Source organism: Xyrauchen texanus, chromosome 7 (genome assembly GCF_025860055.1).
Source record: "Xyrauchen texanus isolate HMW12.3.18 chromosome 7, RBS_HiC_50CHRs, whole genome shotgun sequence".
Taxonomy (NCBI): Eukaryota; Metazoa; Chordata; class Actinopteri; order Cypriniformes; family Catostomidae; genus Xyrauchen; species Xyrauchen texanus.
In genome coordinates this window covers 39,874,876-39,890,684 of record NC_068282.1, presented here as the reverse complement: position 1 = coordinate 39,890,684, position 15,809 = coordinate 39,874,876, and the positions used below count along the sequence as shown (strand labels likewise).

General features: G+C 41.5%; 1 protein-coding gene across 4 annotated transcripts in view; it reads right to left on the bottom strand.

Annotated features, from left to right (window-relative positions):
* LOC127646432 (PTB domain-containing engulfment adapter protein 1-like) overlaps positions 1-15,809 on the bottom strand; it is a 113,642-nt gene that overhangs the window by 20,641 nt on the left and 77,192 nt on the right. For all 4 annotated transcript variants that reach the window (XM_052130086.1, XM_052130087.1, XM_052130085.1 and 1 more), the window contains exon 2: positions 9,134-9,217. In XM_052130086.1, the coding sequence (XP_051986046.1) occupies positions 9,134-9,161 (28 nt within the window). In that variant the 5' untranslated portion in view covers positions 9,162-9,217. The remainder of the gene's footprint in view (positions 1-9,133; positions 9,218-15,809) is intronic.

Sequence of the window (15,809 nt, the reverse complement as noted above, 5' to 3'; positions counted from 1 at the left end):
GCGAAGCATGATAACTGTTTCACAAATGACATGCCCAAAGCCTGAAGCCGAAGCAGCGAGTGAGTCTGAGCTCCACCCCCCCAGGCCTTCACAATTTCCACAGAATTCCTTATAAGTGCAAATAAATGGGCAACTAATTCAGATTGCCAGATTCATCAGACAATCAGACAATTTATTTGTTCTAGGTGGGTGTGATCTTTAGAATATGTCTCGGTGTGACGCAATCACACTTTAAGTGACGTAATTTGAAAGCGACAAGAGTGAGATCTTGATGACGAGTCGACTGTCATTACTGCCGCTATCGCCATTGAGAAAGAGATCCTTATGGATTTAAAAACCTGAGATATTCTGCATGACTTTGTGATTGATTAATTTATTAATCATGAAAGGAGGACTGATTTTCACTTCAAGAAAATTGGCAAGTGCTTTTTGCATTATTATAGCAACATCAGGAATTCCCCTTCTGTCACTCATTCGATGTTGTGTCGATGTAGTGACACTAGTGTCGCTCCTGGAAGCCCCAGACATCTCTGATCTTTGAGAAAGTGCCAATGAAAATTGGCAAGTGGAATCTGCATGCCACTCCCCCAGACATACGGTTATATAAGCTGGAATGCAACCACTCATTCAGACTTCTTCTTTGGAGCAGAGCGGTTGAATTTCACAAAGCTGAATTACTCTGCCAGCCATTCATCTCTTGCTTTTATGAGCTGTTAGTTTCTAAGGCGCATTACAGTGGTTCTCCCCCTCTTGCACTGGTGTTGTGCAGAGAAACATACCTGGGCGCTTCAGCAACAAAAAGAGTATATTTTGTATAATTCGTGTTTTTCAAGATGCTTTTTCGTTTGTGTGTTATTTCTGGTTGCGGTCGCTATCTCTCCGGTTCTGACGGCCACAATCACTGTCTCGCGTGCTTGGGTGCTACACACACGGAGACGGCGTTTGTGGATGGTTCATGCCCTCATTGCGAGAGTATGACCATGGCTACATTGTGGTCGTGACTTTCCTTCATCAGAGGGAAAGCCACCCCAGCGTCTCCCCGGCTCGTTCAATATACCTACGGGTATGAGGCAGAGTCGGTTAGCACTGGGGCAATCTGGGGACTTCAATGGGAGCCGCGGTGAGACAGCGGGCCTGTCTCAAGGCGGGTTTGTGGTCTCATTCGGGGCTTGTGAAGAGGATGAACAATTGATTGCAGCATCGGTGAGTGTGGTAGCCCAGTCGCAGGCTGACGTGGAGCTGGTGGTGCCCCGGAGGCGGGCTCGTGCTCCCCAACACGTCACGGTGGCTGATCTGGACTGTCCGACTCGGCTATGTGATTCAGTTCGTCAGGCTCTCGCCCAGGTTCAGCGGCGTCCGCTTCACTGCGGTGAAAGGTGAGAACATGCTGATTGTGCAATGAGATCGCCTCTCTCTTACAGAAGGACACGATAGAGCCTGTTCCCCCAGCCGAGATGAAGAAGGGGTTTTACAGCCCCTCAGGTGGGTTTTACAGCCCCTACTTCATCGTACCCAAAAAGCCAGCGGGTTGGGGCCAATCTTGGACCTGCGAGTTCTGAACTGGGCTTTGCACAGACTCCCGTTCAAGATGCTGACGCAAAAACGCATCTTATCGAGTGTCCGGCATCAAGATGGTTTGTGGTGGTAGACCTGAAGAACGTGTACTTTCGTGTCTCAATCCTTCCTCAACACAGTCCCTTCCTTCAGTTTTCTTTCAAGAGCCGGGCATACACATCAACTGCCTTGAGTTGCTGGCAGTATTACTTGCCCTGTGAAGGCTAATGCCATTGATCTGGGCCAAGCATGTGTTGGTCCGGACGGACAACACAGAGACGATTGTGTACATCAAGCGCCAAGGTGGCCTACACTCTTGTCGAATGTCGCAGCTTGCATGCCGTCTCCTCCTCTGGAGTCAGCAGCGACTCAAGTCATTACAAGCCACTCATATCCCGGACCACCTCAACAGCACAGCTGACACAATGTCTTGGCAGGTCACGCCCAGGAGAGAGTGGAGACTGCACCCTCAGGTGGTACAGCTGATTTGGAGTCGATTTGGTCAAGCACAGGTAGACCTGTTGGCTTCCTGGGAATACTCCCACTGCCCGCTCTGGTATTCTCTGAGTGAGGCTCCCCTCAGCACAGACGCGGTGGCTCACTGCTGGACCCTGGGGCTGTGCAAATATGTGTTTCCCCCAGTGTGTCTAATTGCACAGATGTTGTGCAAGGTCAGGGAGTACGAGGTGCCGGTCATCCTAGTGGCTCCTTATTGGCCCACCCGGTCTTGGTTCTCAGACCTCATGCTCTTCGCGACTGTCACCCCCTGGCAAATACCCCTGAGGAAGGACCTTCTTTATCAGGGATGGGGCACCATCTGTCACCTGTGACATCTGGCCCTTGGACGAGATGCGGAAGACTTAAGTGGCCTACAGTGGTAGACAGGATCACTCAGTACAGAGCTCCCTCGACAAGGCACCTGTATGACCTGAAGTCGCATCTGTTCACTAAGTGGTGTTCTTCCCAATGCGAAGACCCTCAGAGATGCGCAGTCGGATCAGTGCTTTCTTGTCTGCAAGAAAGGTTGGAGGGACGGCTGTCCCCCTCCACCTCGAGGGTGTATGTAGCCGCTAACTCGGCACATCACGATGCAGTAGACAGTAAGTATTTGGGGAAGCACGACTTTATCGCCAGGTTTCTGAGAGGTGCAAGGAGGTTAAACCCCCCAGACCGTGCCTCGTTCCCTCGTGGGACCTCTCCGTGGTCCTTCGGTGCCCATGGGAGCTCTAGTTGAGCCCCTAGAGTCAGCTGAAAGACAGCAGTAAGGAAGCACTGTATTCAAACTGAGGATCGGTCACTGGGTCATTGATACCATCACTATGGTATATCATGCCCAGGACGCGTGTCGTTTAGGCCCTGTACTGGGGTAGGTGCTCCACATGTATTGGTTATCTCGTTGATAACCCAGTGTGATGTATTTTCCGCAAACGTTTTCCCCATTGGTAAACCACGTCACGTAAACAACTTCCTTGGGCAGAGGGCTCTCTCTCCCCGGTCACCGTATTTGTAGTAAATCCTCCCCCTTCGGGTAGGATCTACCATGGCACCCTTCCACATGACGGGCTTCTGACCAGACTCGGTAAGACCTTGTATAGTATTCCCACTCTAAAGCCCCCTCTCCGGGTGGGGTGTGGTCTCCACGGTGTCCTCCTCTTTGGAGGGACACCCCCGATGTGGACCTTATATGGCCCCCAGCTGAATGATTTTGTTCCTTTTGGGGAGAAAAAAATATAAGAGGCCACGGCTGGGTCAGCCGGTCCTTATTTTTTGAGCAGTCGACTTGTCCCACGAGGTGCAGGGGACTGTTTCACGCCTATGAGTGCATTGTGGGTAGAGCCTCGATGGCCCAGTGCGCTGGCTATGAGGCACACAGAGCTCTGCCCGTCTCGCACCACCAGTCCATGTAACACAGTTCAGTAGTTGTGGCGTTTTCCATAGGGAACGAGATGTTGTGTCGATGTGTCAAAAATACTCAACTACCCGCTGAAATGGCCGGGACCTTGTCTCGGCTCCTCAGTGCGAAACCTGAATGAGTGGTTGCATTCCAGCTCCTTATATACCCGTATGTCTGGGGGAGTGGCATGCAAATTCCACTCGCCAATTTTCATTGGCCTTTTCTCAAAGATCAGAGATATCTGGGGCTCCCAGGAGCAACCCCTATTGTCACTACATCGACACAACATCTCATTCCCTCCATCAGGGAACGGAGGTTACGTCAGTAACCACTACATTTTCTAAGTGTAAATTAGGCTGCATTCAGTGTCAGATCCAGATTTGAAAAGTGGTGCTGCATTCTATTCAACTCGGAAAGTCGGATTTTACAACTTCCTAATAGGAAAAGTGCAATGGAATGCAGATGCAAAATTAATATTGAAGTCAGAATTATAACTTGTTGGCATGTGCAGAAATTCACAACTCCGATTTCACCAAGATGCATGGGCATGATGTCACACAAACATGTCTACACTCTGGAATGCATTTATGGTCGGAGATATCAAGTAGGAATATCCCACATCCAACTTGCATGGAACGCAGCACCCTGACGAAACAAATTTTATTGCAAGCAATATATAAATAGCTAATATTATTAGATAGAATTTTCCAGGTATTATAGACCTCCTTGGTATATTGATATGAAAAATTATGATTTATGAATGTCTGTTCGGGAGACGTTCATGTCACAATACAGTCATGCTGCAGTTTAAATTAGGCTTGCTTGATCATTATGTGTTGTTTCAAGTTCTGGCATGAGTGCGCATTTTAAAATGTCAATTGATATTATTAGTTAGCTGTGACATAATGCATGATGCCCAATGGCATAGGGTGTCTTATTCATTGTGAAAGTGTGTAAAGGCTTGTAATGCACGGCCTGCCACTGGCGAGCGGTATGAATAAATTCCCAACATACTTTATCCGGGGATGTTGGTATTGACCTATGACAAGAATTTATGATTGTGGGGAAGGGGGCTTGGTCATGTGTCTGTCTCTCATTATAGTGATGTCGGAGGGAGACCTGAAAAGGCAGAAAAAGTGCATCAGTCGGCAGAAAGAGATGGACCAGAGAGAAACTCCTGACTGCTCTATTTGCCCATAATATACGAACACTGTAACAATGATGTAATAAGAACAATTGCGAAAATAAACTTCTCTGGTTCTGTTAAACAAGCACCATTTAAGCTCAACTTTCTTGATATTTATAATCACGTTTTGAACGTGACATTTCCTCAGCACTTGAGGGATTATGGGATCGTAAAGTGTCCAGTCGATCCGCACTCCAGAATGTTGCCAGAAATAGTAGGTCATCTGGGTATTTCTCATTTACTGTTTTTAGAATAATAAGGATTCGGATATATTACTCCATAGGCATAATGTTTTTTTTGGTATAATATATATTAGGGAAGAATAGACATTTGGACATATGAAAGATGAAGGGACAGAGAAGGAGACAGAAAGAGACAGCGTTAGAGAGATAGCCCATGAAATCCTGTGCCAAGAAGATGACTGATCTTTTACTGTTTATTTGACAACTTTATCACAGGACTAATATAACACAGGCTCTTCAGCTTTCATTTCAGCAGTCAGTTTGACTACAGGCTCTTTGTTCAGTATTTCAGAATGGAGCAAATCCACCGTGGTCCTCCATGTGCTGCCAAAACAGTGCCGACCCGCCAAAGCTTGGACTCTACAAGACCCATGAAGGTGTTCTGTGGTCTCTGGCACCAATACATTAGCAGTAGATCCTTCGAGTCCTGTAAGTTGTGAGGTTTAGTCACTATGGATCGGATTTGTTGGTCCAGCACATCCAACAGATGCTCAATTGGATTGAGATCTGGGGAATTTGAGGTCATGGCAATACCTTGAACTCTTCATCATGTTCCTCAAACCGTTCCCGAACAATGTGTGCAGTGTGGCAGGGTGCATTATCCCTATAGCTAAATAGGCCACTGCCATCATTGAATATCATCACCATGACGGGGTGCACCTGGTCTGCAACAAATTTGTGTCAAATGAACGTCCACAAGAATGGCCGGACCCAGGGTTTCCCAGCAGAACATCGCCCAGAGCATCACACTCCCTCCACCAGCTTGTCATCTTTACACAGTGCATCCTGGTGCCATCACTTCTCTAGGTAAATGGCACACATGCAGATGGCTGTCCATGTGATGTAAAAGAAATTGGGACTCATCAGACCAGACGACCTTCTTCCACTGCTCCAAGGTCCAGTTCCGATGCTCGCATGCCCATTGTAGGTGCTTTCAACTTTGGGCTAGGGTCATCATGGGCACTCCGACCGGTCTGCAGCTATGCAGCACCATAGGGTGTGATGCACTGTGTTGTGACACTCCTCCTGTAACCATTATTCAAATTTTCTGTGACTTTCTAGCCTTCATTGCCCTTGCGCATCAATGAGCCTTGGGCACCAAGCACCCTGTCGCCGGTTTGTGGTTTGTCCCTCCTCGGACCACTGTCGGTAGGTCCTCACCACTTATTTCATTTAATCAAATGAAAAAATAGCATATATATTTTGTATGTGCATTTTTGGAAATTATATTTGCATCTTTGAGTTTCTATTTCTATTTTTTCACTCGTTTTCTTACCAAGTGAAAAACATAAGTTGAATTGCCAAGAAAAGTTACATCATTCTTTTTCTCAACATGTTTTCAGTACTGTTTCATGTTAGTAGCAAATACAGTGTGGGATGAGCTACATGAAGAAATGTATTATTTATTTAATGTATTAATTATATATTTTTGTTTTTTTTAATCCCTGACACAATGTTATTCAACTGCTGGACATCAGATATCATCATGATAATCTTCTAAACTTGACACCACAAAACTATTTTGCTAGAGAATATTGCAACAGAATTACAGATGCAATACTTGTCAAAGTACAAAAAATATTAGCTATATTATAGAGTCATGCATCCACCATAATTCATAAAGGTGATCTACAAGGTCATTTAAACTTTTTAAATACCAAAACAAGGGAGTGAAACTCACAACAGTGCAATTAACAAGTTAATGTAGCTCATTGGTCTTTGAACTCTAAACTAATAAATGCAGCACAAAGAGGTCCATTTTGTGTGTTCACTTAGCTTTTCCCTGAGCTACAAAAAGGTTACTGCACCGCAGGACATCTTTGTCCATATAGCTGAGGATTAAAGGTCATTTTTTTAATGTTGGTGCAAAGTAGCTGTCAGTTTATACACAAACAATAATAAAGGTTAAGCATTCAAAACAACTGGTGAAAAACAAGAGCATGGACCATGTGATGTAACATGATTAAATTAGAATGCAAAAACCTCAATATGAAAGCTAGGTGATTACCATGATAGGTTTATTTAGCTTGTGAAAACTGTTATTAACTTTTGTTAAAAAATAATAAAACTTTTTTCACTTAAAGGTCATTCATAGTGAAAAGGCTTGGCCCACTAAGCTGGTTTATACCTTACTGGTCAGGCTGGTTTGGTTTGATGGTTTTGGGCACTTTTCAGCTGATGAAGCTAAGAAGCCATTTAAAACAGCTTAAATCAGCTAAAACCAGTAAACCACCATAGGCTCGTTTCAGCTGTTTTCTCTCTCAGCAAGTACTGCATAAAAAGTTGATGCAGTATAAAAGTATTGATTTCTTTCAGCTTACCAAAATACCAACACATTTCATTTAAAATAATATTTTCAGCCAAAAATGAAAATTCTGTCATTATTTTCTCACAATCATGTCGTTCCAAACCCATATGACTTACTTTCTTATGCAGTAAAAAATTTACCTTATGTGTTTACAAGGTGTTAAAAACACAGCAAGTTCACACATGAACACCTAAGTCACTGTGAACAAGTTTGTCTCTAAGATTTTTCACAGATAATGTGTCTTCAGAAAACTTGGAATATGACACAGGAGTACTTTTGGGTCCTTTCTTAAGCATCAAATTGAGTACAACTGGCATTGAATTGATAAAATGGACAAAAAGTGTTCTGTCTAAGAAAGTCAGAAGAGTTTGAAATGGCATGATGGTAAGTAATTATGACAGATTTTTTTTTTTACTATTCATTCAACTGTACACTTGATAATGCTAATGCTTTGAAAGGCATACATTATTAAATACATTCTAAATGTTTCTGTAACATGTAATTATAGAACATTTTAATGAGAATATATGACATTTATAATACTTCCAAGGGTGGACCAAAATTATTCTTGTTATAGAGTCTTGCATTTAATATTTTTTCTGGTGAAATTTATTACACTTTAGAAAACATCTTAAAAACCAGCACTTCTGCACTTTAAAAATGTTCCAATCCATAATATTCATCCCAGATAGACCCATCTGGTCAAATATTTATGACATGTGTTTATTACAGAATGTATGAGTGATTAGTATGTAATTGGTTGGATAAAGAATTTTTTTTCCGATGTAAAAGTTTTGTAATTTTTGTTTAGTGGGGAACCATAAATAATTCAAACTCACCGGTCTACAGTATTTATGCCTGAAACCTTTAATATTCCCTTTGAATCCTTCACCATTAACATGGTGCATTTAGCACTTCAGTTTACTGTTTACAAAGAGCAAAGTGTCCCTCTGCGGCTGGAAAGGTCAATGAATCTGAAGTCTCATAACTTCTAGCTTGTTAAACAACATTATCACCTTGTAGAGAGGAGAAATCACGTGTAAGAGTGTGTGTTTGGATTTGGACTGAACAATATTTCAGCCAATAACTGAAACCCAGTGGAGGGCTATGAAATATTCAATGCAATGTCTGCTGCTGGAGATAAACTTGCCAAATGTAGATTGTGACCACACAAGCACGTACAGGGGCTATTTTGTCACCACCATTAATAAAACATTAGGCTAGAAGGCAAACTATCAGTGGGAAGTACACTCACTACAAACACGAACTCTGTCACCTATGAAACCAGGCCTGTCTGTGGTTTTCAAATTAGGCAACAAGTGTATATAGGGAGGTTTTGGAACTGCAAACAAAAGGGAAGAGATGAGTGCCAGAAATGAAGCTTTGAAAACCTGATTCGTCTGGTAAAATTTGAGTTTGCCTCCTTTTTAGTGAGCTTTAAGGCAGTCAGGGTCTGTTTTTCCCCAAAGAAATCAACTTCAAACTATACAGACTAAGGTTATTTTGGGTGAAGGAGTTTAAAAAGTGACAGAGAGCTAAAATTTCAATAAACTGCATCTTTGATGGTGCAGCAAAACAATCACAATAGTGATCATTAACAAATATCTGTGCAAAAACATTTAGCAAACAAGCTCTTCAATATCTTCAGGAAAATGAATGATATAACCAAGAGTTTGTTTAAAAGCCAGTTATAATCGAGAAAAGTGGGTTTTTGCATGGTTGAGCTACAGTCTTAATCTATAATGCACAAATGTGTAATTGAATATTTATAGGAAGGAACACTTAAAATTTTTTTTATTTAGTCTGACTAAATTCAAACATGTAAACTAGCACCTTCCTACAAGCAGGTTGAACCAGCCTGCATAAACGAACATTCATCTTCATCAGTCAGTCAGTCAGTCATGTTGGCGTATTGACAGCTGACATTGCAGGAACATCTATTTTCTTACCTTTTCTCCTGGTAAAAGCCCTGTTCATTCCGCCGAGTTTGAGAAGTGCTTGTGTGGTGAGGAAAGACTCCAATGATTACCCACCTAAATAAAGCACAAAGGAACAGAATGACATGCAAAACGTCTAAACAATTGCCTATTTGAAATCAAATTGAAAGCAGAGAACAGCATTCTCCATGGTATCGGAGAGCAAATGCCTGCCCTACTTAACAGACCAGCATAGATCAGCATGAAACTAGGCTGGTGTGGAGCTTGTCTGACTGATAGGTACTGGACAACCAGCATGGTTTTCAGTTGAAGCTGGTTGACCAAGCTTTCCAAGTCTTGCAGGGTAAGCTACATAACCCTCCTATGGTACTGAAAAATGGCACCTCTCTTTAATATTTGCAGTCATTTTAGACTGGAAGGGTCAGATGTGTAACCCTTTTTTATGATGATAATGACACAAACTTTTTTTCTTCCCGGAAGAATAATAGAATTATGCATTTATTTTGGGATTTTACTCTAGATTATCATTTTTTACATGTAAATTTCTACATTTTAACATTAATTTGAATATACAAATAAACAAATTTTGGAAAGAACCTACACTCAAGTTGAAACATGAAGGCATTGTGACATAAATTGGAGGCAGATTGCTGCCATCTGGTGAACAAAATATAAATAATATGCTCTCTAAAACCATGTCATCCCAGTAACAGCCAGGAAATGGCTGCAGCCACCTACTGTGTACAGCCATGGCCAAAAGTATCTGCAGTGACATCAATTTTGTGTTTTGCAAAGTTTGTAGATTATTTTTTCACATGTTTCTATGGTATACTGGAAAACAATGATAAGCATTTCATGAGTTTTAAAGGCTTTTATTGGCAAAAACCTTAAATATATGCAAAGAGCGAATATTTACAGTGTTGACCCTTGTTCTTCATAACCTCTGCAATTCGCTCTGGCATGCTGGTTATCAGCTTCTGGGCCAAATCCTGACTGATCCATTCTTGCCTTATAAGTGCTCAGAGTTGATCACAATTTGTGGGATTCTGCTTGTCCACTTGCCTTTTGAGGATTGACCACAGGTTCTCTATGGGATTAAGATCCGGGGAGTTGCCTGGCCACGGATCCAAAATTTCAATGTAATGATCTCCGAGCCATTTCATTATCACTCTTGCCTTATGACAAGGTGCTCCATCATGCTGGAAAATGCATGGATTATCAGCAAATTGCTCCTGGATTGTTGGGAGAAGTTGCTCTTGCAGGACGTTTTGATACCATTCTTTATTCATGGCAGTGTTTTTGGGCAGAATTCTAAGAGAGCCCACTCCCTTGGATGAAAAGCAACCCCACACATGGATGGTCTCAGGATGCTTCACTGTTGGCACGACACAGGACTCAAGGTAGCATTAACCTTTTCTTCTCCGGACAATCAATTTTACAGATGTCACAAACAGTTGGAAGGGGGCTTTATCAGAGAAAATAACTTTGCTGCCCTTTTTGACACCAGGCCATTGTCCAAAATTCTTCACCTCACTGTGTGTGCAGATGCACTCACACCAACATGCTGCCAATATTGAGCAAGCTCTGCACTGGAGGTGACACGATTCCATAGCTGACTTCTCAGGAGGAGACGGTCCTGGCACTTGCTGGATACTCTGGGACGTCCTGAAGCCTTCTTCACTGCAGTTGAACCTGTCTCCTTGAAGTTCTTGATGATCTGGTAAAGGGTTTTTTCAGGTGCAAAAGTGAGGCCATTTTGATGCAAAGCGATTATGGCTGCACGTCTTTCTTTAGAGGTAATCATTGCGAACAAGAACACAATGATTGGAAGCACTTCTTCCTTGTTTTTATAGCAATCAGTCTACTCTTATAATCCAATCAGAATGATAGAGTGATTTCACCTGACTAGTACTTGTTCATACATTCCCAGGTGCTGCTGATATGATTAGTGAAATTATGTTGGCTGGTCATTTTGTGCCAGGACCAAAAAAAACTAAACGTGAAATTTGGGTTTTTGTGATAAATAATTTTTTTTTTAGCCAATGAAGCTTTTTGAAATTATTTAAAATACATCTGATCACTCTGCACAATAATCTAGAAACAATATGAATCAACACCACAACGACAATGTGGTTTTTCGCAAAACATTTGCGAAACACCACATTTCACTGCCAATACTTTTGGCCACGGCTGTAGTCTGATGAATTTTTGTAATCTAATTATATATTTTATCAACATATGCATTTGGATATTTATTTAGACATTATCAAACAAAAATGTGTCAAAGATTTTAAGTGTCTGTTTTTGCAGTTAATGTCATTATGTTTGCAATCAAAACTGACCATGGTGTTACAAAGACACAGAATATTATTTATTTCAAACATAAAATGTAATAACTCAAAGTAAATGCATAATAATGTAAAGAAAATGAACAAAGAAACAGAAATAAACTGCAAAATTCAATGAGTATAAAACAGAAGAATCAGAATAAATATATTGCAATTTTAAACTTTCTATAGAAAAAATAATATTTAGCAAAAATATGTATGTGTGTGTGTCTGTCAGATTGCCATCATCAGCTGGAAAACAACAGATAACTTGTAATGCCAACATTGACCAAAAAGATGGCTGTAGAACTCAACTTAGGCTCAAATTGAAATTAATTCTTTCATTTCTGAGTGTGTGTTTAGCATTGTGACTGATATATCTCTATATTTTTTGACAAATGTAAAAAAATTAAGCCCTATTATTTTTATTTGTTATATGTTCAGATGGAGGGAAAGTGTGTGGAAAACGTTTGGGAACCAAGAACTGGTTCTGAATAAGAACGTAAAACAGAACAGAAAATACAAGCATGTTATATTTTAATTTGAGTTAATGGGGGAAAATGTGTGTGTATGCTGTTCGGCAGCCCTGCGTTTTGGAAACATATTTTCTGGAGAAAAAAAACATATTTGTTTCAAGAATGTTATATTGTAATACAGGCTTGCTTAAGTCACCAGTTATGTTGTATTTACCAGATGTAGTAGACACAAACATCTCTGCGATGTTTACAGACATTGCTTATCCTGTGCGAATCAACAGTAAACATTACAGACATCCGCCGTAATAATGACTTTACAAAACTGACACCATCAAAATAGGGCTTTAAAAGAGAGGAATTACTTTGTTGTTATTATGACAATGTGTAGTTAAAGATACACTTTATGAGTTCCTTGTAATTAGTGGTCTTTTATAAAAAACTGTGAATATATGAAATATCTTAATTAAAGTCTTTTGCAAGAATCTGTTCTGTTAAAATATGAAATTATATCATAATTTGGTAACAGGTTGCTGAGAGGTGTAAATCCAATAAGAATTGCATTTCTTATTTCCACATTTCTTCTCCAAGTGTTCTAAAATAATCTTTAATAGATCTGGAATCATTAAGAGGAATCTTTTAATTCCTTACGAATCCCATGATCCCTATTGTGGAATTATATGGGTACATATAATTGAACTACAACATAACTGGTCATGGTGCTTGAAGATTCAATCCCAGGTTGGGTGATCCAGAATGTAGAAAGTTAGTGAGATTACAATACTTCAATCAACACCTTTGAGAAAGACACTTAACACAACCCCAGGTAGAGCTTGCTACTGCAGAACTTTCCTTCGAATTAGTGCTGTATGTATCACTTTTTTTGGAGTGCTCGAAGACAATGCTGTGCAAAACTGACTACAAATATTTTATACCCACTTTAAAGTTCCCTTGCACAGTTTGCAATAGGTAGAAACATTTCTAATTTCTGTGGTTTAGAATATAGCTACCCTTAGTCATTGGGGTGATGCCAATTCTTACTTTTGCTGTGAAGTGTTTGGATGATGTCTAGCCCGATGAGTAAGATGACACAGAAGTAGACAAGATAAAAGACTCAAAGAAATTTTCAAGGCTGAGGATGTCAAAAACACTGAATCAACCACTCTCAATATCAAACTGTAACTTCCTGGGGGCCAATCCGCCTGCAAGAGAATAAACATAGCTCAGAGACCCCACGCAATTGATATACCACAAATGAAGTACAATCTCGCCTTCGTGCCATGCAAAACACATTATCTTTTAGTTTTATTGCTGACACAATTAGTCACAAAGACTGAACGCTGCAAAGACAGCAATGGAATAATTTATTCTAATGTTGCCTGCCTCTGAGAGCTTTATGCCTATCAGTTGGTGTGATCTGATGCTAAGCTTCCAGAGCAATCTACTGGTGCTGTGCCACAATCACACAAGCAGGAGTCAAGTGGCTTCTGTAAAGCTGTAGTTCTCAGAACTATGAAGCTCTGAACAACTGGGGAAACACACACAACTCTTCCTTTTGTCAGAGTCAAAGCTTTGCTCTCTGACTGAACTGCAGCACTAAAGACCCTCAAAATACTTCATCTTGAGCCAGCACTTCAGACTGGCAATCAAGAATTATCCTCAGAGGAGGGAATGCGAAATAGAAAATATTGGAAATAGGGTGATGGGAAGAAAGAAGACCAATTTGACAGTTTGTGTTCAGCAAAGTTGCTAAGCCTGAGTTTTTCTCAAAGTGTAGCTCAATCTTTTAGTTGCAGAATATCATCCATCTAGGACAAAGGTGAATGAAACTATGATCTGAGAGAGAGAGAGAGAGAGAGAGAGAGAGAGAGAGAGAAAACTGAGGTGAGAGCAACATGCTACAAATACATGTGAATGAATATATTAAAGAGCCAATTTTTAAACTCAGTGTACCACGGAAAATACATCACAGGGAGTTGCCTGAAGCGGGAACTATTTCTGTGGAGCCCAAGCCCAACACGGAGCACTCGACTTGTGGTGGGTCTGGCGGTGAATTCCTCCGCCGAATCTGCGGCCAGAGGGCTAGGGAGGAAGAGCATCCAGGAAGCGAGAGCTTGCTTGCTCACCTGGGAAAGAAGACGCACTTGATCAGCTTGGTGAAGGGTGCAAGGTGCAAGTGGAACATCACATTCCACATCACATGTCTGACACAGGGGCCAGACATGGATGTTCCAGAGGTATGGGCGTGGTGCCAGAGAATGCACCATCAATGAGGTCCTTCCTCAGGGGAATTTTCCAGGGAGGTGCTGCCACGAGGAGCGTGAGATCCGAGAGCCAGGTTCGAGTGGGCCAGTAAGGAGCCACAAGGTGACCTGTTCCTTATCCTCCCTGACCTTGCACAGCACCAGTGCAAGAAGGCTCACTGGGGGAAATGCGTACTTGTGCAGCCCCCGGGTCCAGCTGTGTGCCAGCACGTCTGTGCCGAGAGAGGCCTCCGTTAGGGAGTACCAGAGCGGGCAGTGGAAGTTGGCTTGGGAGGCTACCTGGGGGAGTGGAGCCTCCACTCTCCGCTGAGCAAGACCCGGGAAGAAGAACTACACAGAGGTGGAAGGGCATCTTGAAAAAGATGCATCCTGAAAAGGACGTTCAACGCCTGCTATGTGTTACTCTTTTGAGTGGAAACTTAAACTCTTTTAGAGGATATAATCTCTTTTTAGGAGGAGAAACACTCTTTCAGGCAATTAAAGCACTGTCGAAGCACACAGGGGTGTGGACTGCACAGAGTGCAGAGAGGAGAAAGCCACTGGAATGCAGCGTAGATCAAACAGAAGTGCTTATTGCCAGTAGAGGTGAGTGGAACAGTGGTGAACTCAGCTTGCTGTTGCACAACCGTCTCGGCTCCGAAGAAAAAATCTGTCTGACAGTCACTCGCCCGCTTCCCTTTATACCCGTACGTCTGGGGGTGGGGCATGCCAATTCTATCTGCCAACTTGACATTGGCCTTTTCTCAAGTTCAGATGTACGCACGGCTCTCAGAAGAGACGCCTTGTGTTACTACAATTGACACAACGTCGAGTGAGTGACAGAAGGGGAACTAAAAGTCACTTCTTAATTTTCAGTAAAATTCTTACTTGTAATTGCAATTACTTTCAACAAGCTGATGCCAAGGTAATTTTTAGTGGATGTACTATATGTCTCAAGTTTACACAGGTGCCCCAGTTCATCACATTAACTATGAAAATGCTCCACTAAGATTTACAACCAGAACATGTCCAAATACTTTATCTTAACTTTAAACAGTATATCTACTGTACTATCTGTTTTAGGTTAACAAACTTCTTTTTGTGATTTTTTATTTTTATTTCAATTTTGCTTAGCTTAACTTTTTTTTTTTATAAATGCCAATTGGTTTGATATTTATGGTTGTCTTGCAATGACATTTATACATTTTTAAATGTACAAGTACCTTTGGGTGCCACTATATGTGACAGGAATTTCTGATCACATGAGATGAATTCTATGACTCACTTGACAGATGTGTTTGTTTTGAATGCTTAAAGGTCAACCTGCAATAGAAAAGAGCACCCTTGGGCTACACAATATATAACCTTCAAAAACTGGAAATAAATTTGACATTGATGCAGAACAGGAATCTGCAAGACTAATGGCACCTCATTATGATATGGTGTCACTTGCATAAGCAAATAGGCCTATTTTTCCCTCAATATTTCCGCAGGCAGAATATGTGCATAAGAAACCACAGTAAATGTTAAACTGGTGTTACTTGTTTGTGAAGCCTTACCCATCATTAAAGATTGCTCATCACACTCATTGCAGTATTTTAGCTGGTGTGACAGGCAAACAAAGGATATATGTAAAATTATTCAG